Below are 16131 nucleotides of genomic sequence, written 5' to 3'. Positions count from 1 at the left end.
AAGGTCCGTTATTGCATCCTACCTTACGGACAAAAAATTTAACAGGTTTGACTGTTGAATCTCACTTTTATAAAAGATCGTGAGTGATCTCCTTCGGTAGTGTCTACTTTGATTAATGCCAGGAATTCGGCTTCCGGAATCATTTACTATAGAGTCTGGAAGGCATATGTTTCTTGGTGTGGATCCAGGGGTTGGCACCCCAGGAAGTATGTCATAGGCAGGATCCCTGATTTCCCGCATATGGGATCTGAAATGAAGCTGGCCTTGACTTCTATCAAAAGCCAGATCCTGGCCTTGTCTGTGTTTTTTTATTCAATGGCCTCTTGCTTCCCAATCTTGGTGCATAGCTTATTCAGGGAATAACATGGATTAATCCCCCTATCAAGGCACTTCTAAATCCTTGGGATTTAAAATGAGTCTTATCGGCTTTGCAGAATCAGCCGTTTGAGCCTTTACGAGAAATTCCCTTGGTTCTTTTTGACAAGAAAGATAATCTTTCTGGTTGCCATTTCTTTTGCTAGAAGAGTATTGGAACTAGCGGCTCTCTTTTAAAGAGCCATATTTGATCATGCATAAGGATGAGATGGTTTTTATGTACTCATCCTGAATTCCTACCAAAGGTGGTAATGGGTTTTCATTTAAACCAAGATATTATTCTTCCTTCTTTCTCCCAGAGCCTCAATCTAGGAAAGAGAAGGCACTACATTCCCTTGATGTAGTAAAAGAGATCAGTCTATTTAAAGGTGACCGCTCAGGTTCACAAAACACATGTTTTGTTTGTACTGCCAGAGGGTCAAAAATGTGGACAGGCAGCGTCAAAATTCACTATTTTTCAAATGGATTTGGATTGTTCAAGCTTCAGCTTAAAGAAGAAAATTCTTCCTTCCTCATGTTGGAGCACACTCATCCAGGGCGATTAGTGCCTCTTGGGTGGTGCGCATCATCAGGTCTCTATGGCTCCGATCTGTAAGGCCACGACTTGGTCTTCGGTTCATACGTTTATCAGATTTTATCAAGTCAATATTAAAGGTCATGAGGATGTTGCCTTTGGGCACAGTATACTGCAGTAAGAGTCCTCTGGCCTCCTGTTTTTTGTTGTCTCCCTCCCTTCAGTTGCCATTGCTATGGGACATCCCACATAGTAACTACTATGGCTCTGTGTCCCCTGGTGTAAGAAAAGAAAACAGGATTTTTAAAACGGCTTACCTGTAAAATCCTTTTCTTTGATGTACATCAGGGGACACACAGGTCCCTCCCTTCTTGGTATACTCTTGTATTGCTTGGCTACAAAACTGAGGACTCCCAGTAGTGGGGGAGGGGGGGGGGGAGAGGAGGCACCAGGGTCGGTGAGTGCTCAATACAGCCCCCAGTGGTGACATATAGGCATGACAACATTATACACAGGAGAAATTCCTGAGAAAATCTCCCTAACCTTTTCCTCACAGCAGGATTATCCGAGATAAAAACAAAACAAACAAAAAAACAATCTTCACCCAACACGGTGGGCTTTGAGACCTTCAGGAACAGGGGAACCTCAGGTTACCCACAATCCTGGACCTGAGACAGCACCCTGCCAATAAAAACTTTATGGCCTTACTACCAAAAAGTACTGGATCCCAGGGTCCAGCTCTCTAAAGAGAAACGTTTGCAAGCAAAACCTTGTTTCTTTGGACATGAGGCCTGGGTACCATTCATTTAGCCCATTAAAGGACATCAGAATGGATCCGGTCAGCATGGCTAGCCCCAGCAAGGAAGCTTACAGTGGAGCTCAACACAGCACATCTTTACTCGTGACCAACACCTTAGACACTGGCGAAAAAACTGAGGACTCCCAGTAGTGGGAGGGGTTATAGAGGGAGTACACTTCTTGCCTTAGGGGGTGCCAGTGTCCATCACCCATCAGTGGCCCTATAACCCACATAGTAACAACTATGGCTGTGTGTCCGCTGATGTACATCAAAGAAAAGGATTTTACAGGTAAGCGGTTGTAAAAATCCTGTTTTTTGCTCGCTCCACCTAAAAGATTTCAGTTTGTTGTTCAACTGAGTTGTAGCATTTATAGGTCACATTAAAGGTGGAAAAAGTTCTGAAATTATTTATCGGTCTCCTTTTTTAACATCACAGAAACCTGACATTTTACCGGGGGTGTAGACTTTTTATATCAACTGTAAATAAATGTAAGATCTTCATAATTTAGAATAAGGAAAATTTGCAATTCAAGAGTTTTTTGTATTTTTTTTTTTTTTTTTTACATTTCTGAAGGCATCCGCCCCAAACCTCTGAACATCTGAATTTTTTTTTTTTCTTGTTTTCTTAGGACTTTAAAAATGCCATACTGGAAGATTTTTTGAAACTCGGAAAAGAAGCTGGATTAAAAACGTTTGAACAAGTAAGTGTACTCTGTTGATGTCTGCTATTACAGTGTACATTAAAAGGAAACCTGTCTGGGTGCAAATATAGCAGTTACCATTGTAAGTTTTGTTTTTAAAACTGCAAGTTTGAGGGCTGGTATTACTACCCAGAATATATTGCCTTTGTAATTGCCAATTCATGCAGGAGAAATTCACTGAAAAACTAAAAATTAAGTTAAAGGGGAACTCCATATAGTAAAAATATAGCATATACAATTGCTACACAAGCCATATTATGATCGAAAGTTATTAAATATCGCCTTTCCTTTTAAATCTGCTGCTTTTCTATAAAATTTTATTGCAGTCTGGAGGATTTCTATACACAGCTGGTCTAGCAGAGAAATTCTATTTCCTGCTTGTGTGATTGACTTGCTGGTTTCCCCAGAAGTCCTCAAGTCAGATTTTATGCATCTTCTGCAACAAAAATGTCATTTTTGGTGAGTTTCTCCCAAAGGTTTAATCACCTCTAGAGGGATGAAGACCCTATAACTTCTCTCATTGGAGTACTGCAAGTGCATCAGCTAATTAATAGAAAAAGTCAATTTTAGATTCAAATAATCAAACAGCTTTTTTTCTTTAGAGCAGAGATGAGTAGGAATTGCAACAACGCTGCTCCTCTTCCTCCTTCCCCACCATATTTGATATTGTTTTGTGGAGGAGGGAGCGGGTACCTAATTTTGGAAGGTACCTGCTCCCACTTCTGCTCAGATTGCCTAGAACCTCCCTCCCTCCCTGCAACCTTCTGGCACATGTCATAGATCCCAGGAGGCTGCAGGACCATTCAGAGGGCACAGCATGTCTCGCATATGTACAGTGGGATTCCAGCTGTGAAGCTACAAGGAGTCACAGCCGTCTTCCCACAGTTAACATGCCCTTGCTTGCGAACCAAAAAACGGCAAAGACCCTGCTGAGGTGAGGACAGCGCTGGATTCCTGGACAGGCGAGGGTCTTCTCAAAAGTCAGCAGCTACTGTATGTTTTTTGGAACCTGGCTGAAGCTCCTCTTTCAAGTTGAAAGTTGTTGATCCTAGTCGCTCTCTGATTTATACATCTTTAAGCCCAGCAATGGAATCTACTCAGTGAGTTATTCTGCCACACTTTGTGCACTGTCCCTACTGGATTCTACTTAACATTGAAAAAGCCAATAAGCAGAGGGAGACCCTTTCTAAAAGTGTAGATTGAACACCGTTTACATATGTGGGCGCAACTTGCGTTCGCTTCTTCGTGTGAGCACGGGGGCACTTTATTTAAAGCGGGACTGTACTGGGGAAAAAAATATTAAAAGCCAGCAGCTATAAATACTACAGCTGCTGACTTTTAATAAATGGACACTCACCTGTCCCGGGGTCCAGCGATGCCGAGGCCGATTGATCTCTCGGCTGCTGCCGCCACCATTCTAGGTGAGGGAATCGGGAAGTGAAGCGAATCGGCTTCGCTTCCCGGTTCCCTACTGCGCATGCGCGAGTCGTGCAGCGCAATAGGAATTGTCCGCGCTGTCTCTGGGACCCGTGTGTGTCCCAGCAGACAGCGCGGCAGGACAGGAAGAGGCATAGACTCCCACGGGAGTCTATGCCCGGAAGTGGGTGTAAATACCTGTCTTTGACAGGTATCTCCACCCCCCTCCCCCTGAAAGGTGCCAATTGTGACACCGGAGGGGGGGAGGGTTCCGATCAGCGGAAGTTCCACTTTAGGGTGGAACCCCGCTTTAATTTTTTGATCACTTTTATTCCTATTACAAGAAATGTGCATGACAGGTCCTTTTCATGGAGTACGATAAGACCCTAGATCTCTCCTCGAGGCCGAGATCAATAAAAAAAAATCTCAGCCTTTCCAGCCAAATACACAGCAGTATTTACAACTGCCAGGCCAGGCATGACTTCATGAGTCAGACTATCGGGGACCATCTGGTCACCGGCATTCTCTATGGTGAGCTTCTACCGCTGGCGGATTACTTCTCTGGCTTGCCAATTGCACAGGCAGATCGTTGGAAGGACCGGTGGGTGGTAGGAGGGGAGGTATATTACATCCCCTCTGCTGGCACCTGTAATATAATAACCCCTTCCTCCTACCGCCCTCCGGTGCTTCCAGCGGTCTGCCCGTGCAATAACCAAGCATCTAAACATCCGCTATGATTGTTTTTATGGTGCAGGGAACTGGCGGCTGAAATAAAAATCTGAATGATACCAGTAACTGCAGGCATCATTCAGATATCCCCACTCAAAGCCCAGGACATCATGACGTACCTTGGGTGGCAAGTGATAAAAGCATTAAGTGTAATTGCTGTCTGCTGCTTTTTGTTTCTCTGCTATCAGCATGACTCGCTTATGACAATTTGTTTCCTTACGCCAAGAGAAAAATGGTGACAGAAGGGACCTCCAGCAGATTGATAGCCTCAGCTCTGCTCCTGTGTCCTGTGTGAAGGGGGGTGTCTTTCCTCCTGTCAGCTCTGACCTTTCCTCACTGAGCTCTGCAGAGTGTAACTTTATCTCTCCGCCCCCTTTTTTCTGACAGTTCAGACAAGCTTTATAAAATCAGCAATTTGATCTAATGTAGAGAAGAGAAGACTGTATATAGACAGATACAACCTATGCAGGTGGATTTGTTTAATCTGTGTGTCACCTGAGGATTGTCCCTTTACTAGGTTTATGTGAGGGTTTACAACCACTTTAAAGTAAAAACTTTGCTTTTGTTAAGTAAAGAAATCGCTTATTGAATCTTTTGCACATTTCAAGGACGTAAGCCAGCAATATTTGAAGATTTACACTTTTATCAAAGGTGTTCTAACAAATTTACATCACCTGAAAAAGCACCTACCTTGGCATCCCTTTAGATTGTAACTCTTGAGTAGTATTCTACGGTCTACCAAAGATAAAATTCATGTTGCAGGGGATATCCATAATTTGATTTGCTCTTGGTAAAACTATGAACCAGTAACACAGATCAGTAGTGAGATTTCAAATTGTGACTCAAACAAATTAAATAAACGGATTGCATATAATTTTTTTTTTTTTTTGGAGTGGGGAGCAAAGTATACTTTTAAGTCCTATTCTTTCTGAATTCTGTTACTACTTTTTCTTGTAGGTAAAAGACATTGCTTTATACCCAGAAATGTTTTCAATCCAGAATGGCCTGCTGACTCCCACACTGAAAGCCAAGAGGCCAGAGCAGCGAAAATACTTCCAGAAACAAATTGATGAACTCTATGCCAATAACAATGTATAAAAAGACCATCTTCACCATCACCTTCTATCAATCCACAATAGAAATTTCAAATCTGGCTGGTCATAGGAATAACATGGAAGACATTTCAACAATGCCTTATTGGTCACTTGTGTTTATATTCTCAACTGTGACCAAAAATATTCAAAAACTAGGCCTTACAATGTGAAGGACGGCTACATGTGATTTAAGTCATTTTGGACATCTCTAATATGAATGTCAAGCTCTAAATCTCCCTTTTTCTTGCTATTTCTTCCCTGTAGTAATATTATTTTGTGGATGTTTGGTGTATGCTCTAAATGACTCGGCAGACGTGAATGTAACCCATCACATGTGTGCATGTCAGTTTTATCCATGTCACAATTTGGTGTAATCCACATACTGTTCCTTATTTCTTCCCTGCTCTGTGTGATTCTGTAACAGATTTAACAGGCTTATTTAACAAGGCAGTGCAAAGATTGCTGGTGGGTTGAGGTCAAACAGGTACTTTTACTTTCAGTAGTGTTTAACTGACGCTTACCTTGGCTGTTTGTTGGATTTTGTATGTTCCTTGTGACAGAAATCGGAAAATCTGTAATATCAGTACGTTGTCCTTTTTTCTTTTTTTCCCAAGTTCTTGGGATGCTGATATAGCAAAATCTCTCTGCTACCATGCTCAATTGATAGTGTGTTCTAAGTAGTTCTAATGTGCCATCATATGACACACATTTGAATGCACAGTATTTCATTTTAGGAGTGTGTGAAATGTGGCTGGCCTTTCCTGAACTCACAGCAATCAGGTTAAAGTATGCATTTCTTTAGCGTATATCAGAACAGCAAATTAATAATGGCTTCATTTTTTAGGAAGGGGGGGGGGGTGACACTGCACTTTGCACATTGACCTCTGCCTCATTAAATAATGGCATCGATCTTTAATTTCAAGTCACCAACCTGCTTTGCCATATCAGATCTCTTATCCTGCAATTTTGTATATACCGGTTTAAAAGGATAAAGGCCTGCACAATGGAAAGCAGATAACTTCACTTTAATTAATGTCCTCTTTCTCACATGCTGCAGGGGTGGGTTTCATTATAGTAGGGTTGTGGTATTTTAAAGTGGTAGTATTTAAACCATGGTCTTTAGAGATACACAGGTACACGTAAAAAAAAAAACATTCGGCACACTTTTTAAAATATTTAAACACAGATGGCTTATTTAGTAAGGCAACGTGAAGTCCTAAGGTTCAAAGATCTGATTTCAGTCTGCCAGCTGGATCAATGAAATATGATGTGATTGGTTCCTGTAAGTCACTTCCCTAATAAATAAGCCTCATAGTCTTTTTCTGTCTTTAGAATGTTTTTCCATGTCAAAGCTGCTAGGGGGCTGGGGGCTTGTCCTTGCCACTGATTCAGTAAACATTTAAAAAGTGCAATTATTGCTGACTTGTCTGGTAATATTTAAATTTAATAAGGGAATGAATGAGCAGTTCTTTTGGGAGAGAAAGTAGAGCGATATTGTCAGCATTACTAGTTTTAAGGCTTTTTGAGGTGTTCGTGTACAGGTGTTTTTTTTTTATTAAATGCAAGACACAAGGGAATTGTATACAAGCACAACAATGGTTTGCACTATGTAAAGACCTCTGTGATTTATGAAGATGCACTGTAAACTAGGGTAAAAAAAAAAGTCATTGCACAGATCAGAATGAATTTTTATGAAAATAATGCAAGACTTGTTAAAACTGAATTTAACTGTATAACGAACGGTATTGATATTGTACAAACCAAAATCTTTCTGTCCTTCTTCCCTTATCACTCCCTTCCAAAAATGAAGGAAACCAAAATAAATGATTATTACATTGTACAACTTGGATGTTTATTCCGCTTCATTTTTATACTGTCCACTTTGCCATTAAAGCTGAATTCCTGGAAAATGGCTACGAATACAGCTGAAATATATGTAATGGAGCTGTTATACCTGTCTGAGGAATTGTATTTATGTACACCCAGTTCTGAGATTTACACAGCCCTTCCACAAAGCACAGCCAGCTTGGTGACCTGTTCTAGCTCTACTGCAGTTAAGCCACTCATTGCCTTCATGCCCCAGCCTGGCTTAATTCAAGTCAGATTGAAGTAAATACACTAGCTGCATTTTAATGTCTTGATATATTATAGTGTTTCAGTCACTGGTGTTTTTTTTTTAAATATCTGCCTGGAAGTAGGAAACTAGTGCGGTGACTGTAATTTTTCCGTATTGGAAGAATGCCAGTCACCGCTAGGACATAGAAAACATTAGCCAATATTTTATTTACGTTGCTTCCTCTTCCAAAACTTGCTGGTTGGGCCTATTCGAAGACTTGGTCTCTACTATGAATGAATGAATGAATGAAATACTTGTATAGCGCACAATGCGAACTGAATCGCCTCTAGGCGCTGTGGCGAGCTTTGATCATCTGCTAAAAGATGAAGGTCTTGAGTTTTTTCCTAAAAAGCCAGGTGATTTTCTTCCAGGCGGATGTTGATTGGTAGAGCATTCCATAGCCGGGGCCCTTGGACAGCGAATCTCCGATCACCCTTGGATTTATACCGGGCTTTGGGCACGAGGAGGAGGTTTTTGTTGGCTGATCGAAGACTGCGGTTTGGTGTGTAATGATTTATTTTCTCCATTAGGTATTGCGGAGCTTCTCTATGCACGCATTGTGGGTGAGGCAAAGGGTCTTGAACGTGATCCGATTTTTTTACGGTTAGCCAATGTAAGCTCCTCAGTGAAGGAGAAATTGATTCCCAGGGTTTTTTTCCTGTTATCAGCCTTGCCGCCGTGTTTTGGATCAGTTGTAATCGCGCAAGTTGATATTGTGGTAATCCTATGTAAAGCAAGTTTGCGTAGTCCAGTCGTGAATTAATGATTGTTCCAACTACCACTGCTTTGTCATTCTTTGGGATAAAAGGGATGAGTCTGCGAAGCATGCGCAGCAGATGGTGAGATCGACTGACTACAGATCCTATTTGCGCATCCATTGACATTTGTGCGTCTAAAATAACCCCGAGACTCTTCGCTTTGGTCTTTGGGGAGATAGTCTGCCCAAAGACGGTTGGTGGAGACCAGGAGGTTTTGGTTGCGGGCTTATGATTTGGGTGTAAGATAAGAAGCTCTGTCTTTGATTGGTTCAGCTGGAGGGAGTTGGTGGTCATCCAGTCCTCTATTGATTTGAGGCAGTTTTCAAGTTGTTGTTGGTGATCTTTTTTTCCATTGATCCGGAAATAAAGTTGCGTGTCGTCAGCGTAAGAGTGGAAGCAGAGATCTGAGCATCTGATGATTTGAAGGAGTGGGCGAATGTAAATGTTGAAGAGAACGGGTGACAACGGAGAGGCTTGAGGGACTCCGCAGGTGACTGCCCGAGTTTCGGAGAGGAATTTTCCTAGTTTCACTGTCTGTGACCGATTTCCTAGGAAGGACGCGAACCAATGGAGATCTATGTCTTGGACTCCGGCTACTTCTGTGAGGCGGACGAGTAGAGTATTGTGATCTACTGTATCAAACGCTGCACTTAGGTCTAGCAGTACGAGGAGACACGGCTCTCCATCATCTGCTGCTTCGAGGGCGTCATCCCAAATCCTGAGGAGAGCTGTTTCTGTTCCATGACCCGGGCGGAAGCCTGATTGCAGCGGGTCCAGGAGTTTGTGGCATAGGGGACACTTCTCAGCCTCCTATTCTAGGCCAGAAAGGCAATCACTCTGTGCTAGATGACAAAACCCTCTCCACCTTCAGTCCACTGTATTGTTCTGGGGTAATGACCTGCCAATGGGCATTATATATTGTTTATCCTTCTTAATTAGCAAGAGCCACACACAGGCACACAATTTGTAATAGTGGTTTTTGTTTTGTATTATTGGACTTGTACTTTGTACCTGGTTTGTACTAGATGGTTTACCCCTGCTAGGGTTGTGCCACTCTTTTATGTTTTTGATACTCTAATAAAAAGATTGGGGGGGGGGGGGGGAAGTTGTCCGTTCCGATAGTAGACCCTACCATCTCAGTGTCAAACAAATCTCACTGTACCAACTGAAGGCTATAGGAAGTTCAAGACACTCTTAAAGGCTCCTGTATCCTTACAGGCCCAGCTATGAACCAGGTATTCCTGTCAACCCTCCGAGCAATGAACGAACATAATCCTATATTCCAGGACCCTACTTTAACTGAGCAACTAAATCAAAACACCACCTGCCCCGCTCATTTATGTGGATGCCCTAGGACAAGTAATGACACAAATTTCCAGAATGAATTTACTTTCTATTCACATGCACAGAATCTTGTGGCTAAAAGCCTGGTCAGCTGAAGCTGCCTGTAAATCGATGGTTTCAAAGGAGTAAAAAATATTAAACTCTACCGCTTCATGGCTGGTTTCTTTCAAATCACCCAAAATCTGCCCTGGGGAAGTCAGATCTGCAGAATGTCTTGAACCATCTCTTGTCCCAGTGAGTGGTTGTGCAGTACCCCTACAAGACAGGTTTAAAGGATTCTATACAAAACCCAACAGTGGTATTCATCCTATCTTGGACCTAAAATCACTTACCAAATACCTTCAAATTCTAAAATTTCGCATAGAATCTACAAATTCAGTTATTGGCTCTGTAAGACGAGAGGAATATGTGGCATGTTGCATATTCTCTTTTTATCTACCTCCGTGCTTTCTACGCTTTGCAGTAGAAGACAATCACTTTGCCGCACTGCAGATTAACCTATCCTCTGCCCTCACAGTATTGATAGAGGGTCCTCCTAACCAGTGCCGGGACAAGATTAAGATTAAGGGAGAGAACACAGCCCGCACCTCCTCCTGGCTCTCTCCTCTCCTTGCTGCTTCCAGCGCTGAGCTGACGGAAGTAGTGATGCCACTGTCACTAGTCCTGTAAAGCCCCATACACACTATCAGTTTTCCTGCTGAGTTTTTCCTTCAGGTTTACCAAAACCATGTAATGGAAGGGCCTGCCTGATTGCATTCACATTGAAACTCCTAAGGTTTGACCTTATATTATATGGTTTTGGTAAATCTGAAGGAAAAACTCAGCAGAAAAACTGATAGTGTGTATGGGGCTTCAGTCTTGTAGTGGAAGGAACTTGCAGAGCCCCCATCCCTACAATACACGCTGCACCCAGGGCAGATGCCCCTTCTGCCCAGCCCTTGTCCCGGACCTGGTCCCAACCTCTTCTTGCCCTTCTAAGAACTCAGGAAATCGAGTTCACGGGTTACCTGGATGCCCTTCTGACTGCCTTACAGCTGTTGGCAAATATACACCGGACAACTCAGATTCTTCAGGCTTTAGGCCGCGTACACACGGGCGGACTGTCTGCCCAACTTAGTCCGCTGAACAGTGTTTCAGCGGACAATCCGCTCGTGTGTGGGCTTCAGCGGACTTTTTCAGCGGACAGTCTGACGAACAAAGTCTTACGGAATTTCCGTAAGACAGTCCGTTCAAACTTGGTTTTGTCCGTCCAAACTTGGTTTCAGCGGACAGTCCGCTCGTGTGTAGGCATGCTCAGAATGGCGCATGCTCAGAAAGGGTTTACACGGCCGAAGGTTGCAATGCAGTGTATAGGACGTCGTTTTTCTAGTCCCGTCGTACGTGCTTTACACGTCATCACGCACGCTTTCAGCGGACTGTCTGCTCATCGTGTGTGGTCAAGTCCGTTCATGCTAATTTTGAACGGACTGTCTGTCGGATTGTCTGCCGAACTTAGTTGGGCAGACAATCCGCCCGTGTGTACGCGGCCTTAGGTTTCAACTTCCCTCTATTTGTTGCCAGAACTAAGGATCCTCTAGCACTGGCATGCCTTGATAATTCCTTGATCTCCATTCAGACAGAGCAAAACCTACCTTGCCTGCTCCACAAAATAGAACCAATGAAGAAACAACTGGTGATTTCTTATTGTATCAAACTAGCCCATAAGAACTGGGTACAGATGTCCATCCTGTTTTTATTTTTTTATTGAAAGATTTTGACTTTTTACATGCATCCAAACAACTAAACAAAACCGTTGGTATCCAAAAAACAAAGGGCAAAGTTATTACATTTGTTCTCACAAAGTGCAGACATGTTTCATATATAAATGGCTGGTTCAGTAAGAAATGTCAGTGAAGCATGAAAAAATAGATGACAAGACACTGGACATGAATAGCAGACATAAGCCCATGGGCCCCGCCGAGATGCATAGCCGAGTGTACGTGGCTCGGCTCCGCTCAGTCATGCCCAGTCCTGCCCTATGATGGACATAACACAGGGACTGGGCGTGACTGTGAGCTGAGCCGAGTACACTTGGCTACTCTCGTTTGTGCTCGGGACTGCGAGAGGACCTGAGAACCGCTGTATTGACATATTCGGCGACCCATCGCAGTGTGCTACACCTCAGTCGTCCACAGTAAGCATACACTAAGAAGGGGTAAAGCGGACATGTTACACCCACCGGAGTCTTGCATTTTAGGCCCTGTTCGCACCTATGCGAATTGGATGCGGCTTGCACCGCATGCAATTTGCAGGACATTTCAAAATACATTCATTTTGATAAGGCTGGTTCACATATCTGCAATGCATTCGCACTCCGCATTTCTAGGCAGTGCGGTCCGGCTCAGGTGCGAATTCAGGCCCATTATCTTCTATAGGCACACATCTGATTCAAAGATACGTCTGAATCAGATTGCATCTGATTCAAAGATGTGTTCCGTTGTGAACAGGATAAAATACTGATGCAATCCTGAGCTGACACTGAAGCAATCCTGAGCTGATACTGATCAAAAACTGATGTGAAACACTGAGCTGAGTTTTCTCTTCGCAGGCAAACCTGAGCTTCAATTTGCACCACACATGTGTGAACCCAGCCCCAGACGTATTTAGAACATTAAAGTTAGTATATAGTGTGGCAGCACGCAGGTAAAATCACCTGGTTGTATTCAGGATGGGAAATATGTGTGTCCTAGATTCAGGCTTTATGCAGACTTTTACAATTAGAGGGGAAGAGTTAATGAGCCCAGCTGAAGTAAGTGGGCTCATTAAGACCTCTACAAAAAACCCCAGCATGCATAGGGAGATGCTCCATCCTGGAACCAGTTTTGTGTGTATAGACTGGGGAGTCTGAGATCTGTTCTGTGCGGTGAGTTAACGCCTGTGTGGCAAACCCCTACAATAGAGACAGGGACTGGGGCAGCACAAGGCTGCACCCAGTTGTTAGACAGGGAGTCTACGTGTGTAGTTAGAGGTCAAGCTGACCAGGATTTATTTTCTTGTTTTATTTTGTTTGGCTGTTATATGTATCACTGAATGTAGCCTAAATAAACCGGACCTTTTGTTTTTTGCACCTACACCGCTGTCTGCTGTGCCTGACTTTGTGTTGTGAACCCATCCAGGGGGTCACACACACCCGCTACCGAGCGAACCCCCTCACAATAGTGAAATACAGTACTTGCAACTCCGTCTGCCTACTTAGATGCTGAATTTTAAAAGAAGCAAACTTCTGTCAGATTAGCAAACCTGTGAGATGAGCAGGGTTGTCGCTTCTTTTAAAATTCAAGATCTAAGTAGTCAGATGGAGTTCTAAGTCCTGTATTTCACTATATAAACTGACTTTACTGTTATAAATACGTGTAAAATGCAAAACTCCGGTGGGTGTAACAACATGTCCACTTTACCCCTTCTTAGTGTATCCTTACTGAGGATGAGTGTGGGGTGTACCAAGATGGAGGCGACGGAATGTAATTTCTGTAGCAAACTGCGATGGGTCGCCAAATGTATCGTTACACCGCCGAGATACACAGGACTTCAAGACTGCAATGACAAGGCTGCAGATGGACACTGATAAGGCTGCATTGATGGGCATTTTAATTTAGTTTTTTTTTTTTTCCTTAAACTTCCCTGCTAAAAGTTTTTTTTTCCTTTAAAATTCCCTCCTAAACTTGGGGTGCGTGTTATACGCCAATAAATACGGTAATGTATAGAAGGTAGGACCCGAAAGTGACTCAAGCCCAGGGGCCCCCACCACCCTAAGTCCTGCCCTGGTGCCTGGTGTGAACACAGGCACTTCAATCCTAGAGATTACCCTGTGCCTCCCATCCTAGCCTTCCTACAAGCAAGACTTGGTCTTGTGTATTCTGAAAAGCAAGTTTTGGCCTTGTCCATTCTTTTTCAAAAACCTCTGACCTCACGATCCCTTGTAGAAACCTTTATTCAAGGTGTATCTAGGATTGGGTCCCGCTTACAGCACCTTGTGCTTCCTTGGGACCTGAATCTGGTTCTCTCTGCCCTGCAGAATCTACCCTTTCAACTGATTGGGATGTTTTCCTTTGCAAAGTAGCCTTCTAGGTTGCTATCATATTTGTTGGTGGCTCTCTTCTAAGGAGTAATTCCTCATTCTTCACAAAGACAAAGTAGCCTTAAAGTGATTGTAAATGAAATATATATATATATATATATATATATATATATATTTAAAATGTCTCTGTACTTGCCTACCAATGGCTCCTGGTGCCCCAGTAAAAGCAGAGAGACATGGAAGTGAGGGGAGAGAAAAGCTGCAGACGTGCACATCGTTGGATTGAATAAGGGCTCAGGTAAGTATAAGGAGGGGGGGCACAAACCACAGTAATTACAGGACAAAATTTAGGGAAGCATTTTCAACCTTTCTTCCACAGAGGAACCCTGAAAAGTTATTTATGGTATATTAACATGAGCAGTAAGTTGTAGAGAAGACTGGTTATGAATAAGGAATGGGGCATGCTTATGATATTGGACACCAGGGGCAAATCATTAACACTCTCCAAGGGTTCCCTTACATTAGTAGTTAGTGGAGAAGTGGCTCCTAACATTGAGTGCCAGTTTAGTCCCCAAATACATATATGAACAGGGCTAAGAATGCCTGCTTACAGACAAAAATAAATTACTAATGCCAGTAGATACTTTCCTGGGATGCTGTATGAGAGAAGAGGCTACACTGGTCCCATGCTTCTGAATCTGACATTAGTGCCAGAAATAGACCAGCACCATCAGATGAGAGAAGCATTGCACAGTTCATGAATCCCCAAGCAACTTCTGAAGGAAGGCTGATCTAGAGCAGTCTAAGGTGTCCTTTTATGAAGCAGTGAAATCTATTCAATGCTTCATTCTCCGGCATTCACAGAGGAGATCTTTCTCCTCTATGCCAGTTTATAAAGCGGAGTAGATCGCTTCACGCTTGGAGAAGTGAAGCGATCTACAAACGCTTCTAACACTGGAGAACGGCCCCTAATACTGGAATCTCGTGAGACTTTACAGTACTAGAAATTCACCGATACACAGAGATGTCAATTTATTAAGCAGTGATAAATTATCACAGCTCAATACACTGACACACGGTGCGATTAATGTTAGTAAAATAAAGCGTCCCCCTACATAACACACACACACACACACGCACACATTTTATATATATATATATATATATATATATATATATATATATACACATAAATATGACAGGGGGACATGGTTACAGTGTTGGGGGGGTCTGAATGAGGCACAAGGAAGTTAATTATCTTCCTCTTTCCTCCTCAGATCCCCTCACATTCTCTCTTCACTCCCCGATTCTCCACCTCTGAGCTGGTGAATCGGGGAGTGTGAATTCTGACATAGATCGCCAGTGAAGCGCTGAGATCACAGCTTCATAAACTGGCCGTTACTGTGTCATTCAATGAGGAGTCTCAGTGTGTGGAGATAATCGGCGGGAGAACAAGTTCAAACACTTCTCCCTCTGATTATCTCTGGTTTATGAACTGTTTATGGGCTTTGATCAGCGGCGATCCTCTGGATCTCCACTGATCACTGCTTCATAAACGGACACCTAAGTATTTATTTCAAAGAACAAATCAAGATATATATGTACAGAGAAACTGCCTACTTGTGCCAATTGACTTTTGGTCAGATATGCATTATAACAGTGACTGTGAATTTCCTATCCCTCATATCTGGTCTTGTTGTGAGGCTACACATGTGCATTCAGTTTCGTTCCGAATCGAAATTCGGACGAATTTTCATTATTCGGACATTCGGATGCATCCGAATTACCGAATTACAATGCTAACGAATTCAAACGAAATTCGAAAAATGACATTTTGCGACCCGACTTTGGGGGCCACGTATCTCGGGGCCACTTATAGCTAGGAACCCCAAATTTGGTATGCAAACACAGGAGAAATAGCACTACAACATATCCATTTGGGGTTTCTAGCACCAAGTGACCCCGAAATACATGGCCCTAAATTGGGGTCGCAAAATATTTTCGAATCCGGTTGAAATAGTTTCGAATGCGTTTGAAAGCATTTCGAATCATGTTGAAATCATTTCGAATTCGGTAGAAATATTTTCGAATTTGGTTGAAATATTTTCGAATGTGACCGATTTTTCGAATTCGGCAGAAAACTAAACGAAATACGAAAATGAATTTAACAAATATAACTAAACGAAATTAATTAACGAATTAAAACGAAACTAAACTAAACAAATTTT

At 42.7% G+C, this 16131-nt stretch overlaps 1 protein-coding gene across 1 annotated transcript in view; it reads left to right on the top strand.

Annotated features, from left to right (window-relative positions):
* ACSL1 (acyl-CoA synthetase long chain family member 1) overlaps nucleotides 1-7471 on the top strand; it is a 108118-nt gene extending 100647 nt beyond the window's left edge. The window contains 2 exon segments of the mRNA XM_077477306.1: nucleotides 2318-2389; nucleotides 5492-7471. Coding sequence (XP_077333432.1) covers nucleotides 2318-2389; nucleotides 5492-5632 — 213 coding nt within the window. The 3' untranslated portion in view covers nucleotides 5633-7471.
* The last annotated feature ends 8660 nt before the right edge of the window (nucleotides 7472-16131 follow it).

Source organism: Lithobates pipiens, unplaced genomic scaffold, assembly GCF_037356315.1.
Source record: "Lithobates pipiens isolate NorthernLeopardFrog02 unplaced genomic scaffold, aLitPip1_a1.2 Scaffold_13, whole genome shotgun sequence".
Lineage (NCBI taxonomy): Eukaryota > Metazoa > Chordata > Amphibia > Anura > Ranidae > Lithobates > Lithobates pipiens.
This window is presented reverse-complemented; position numbering and strand designations above follow the sequence as displayed.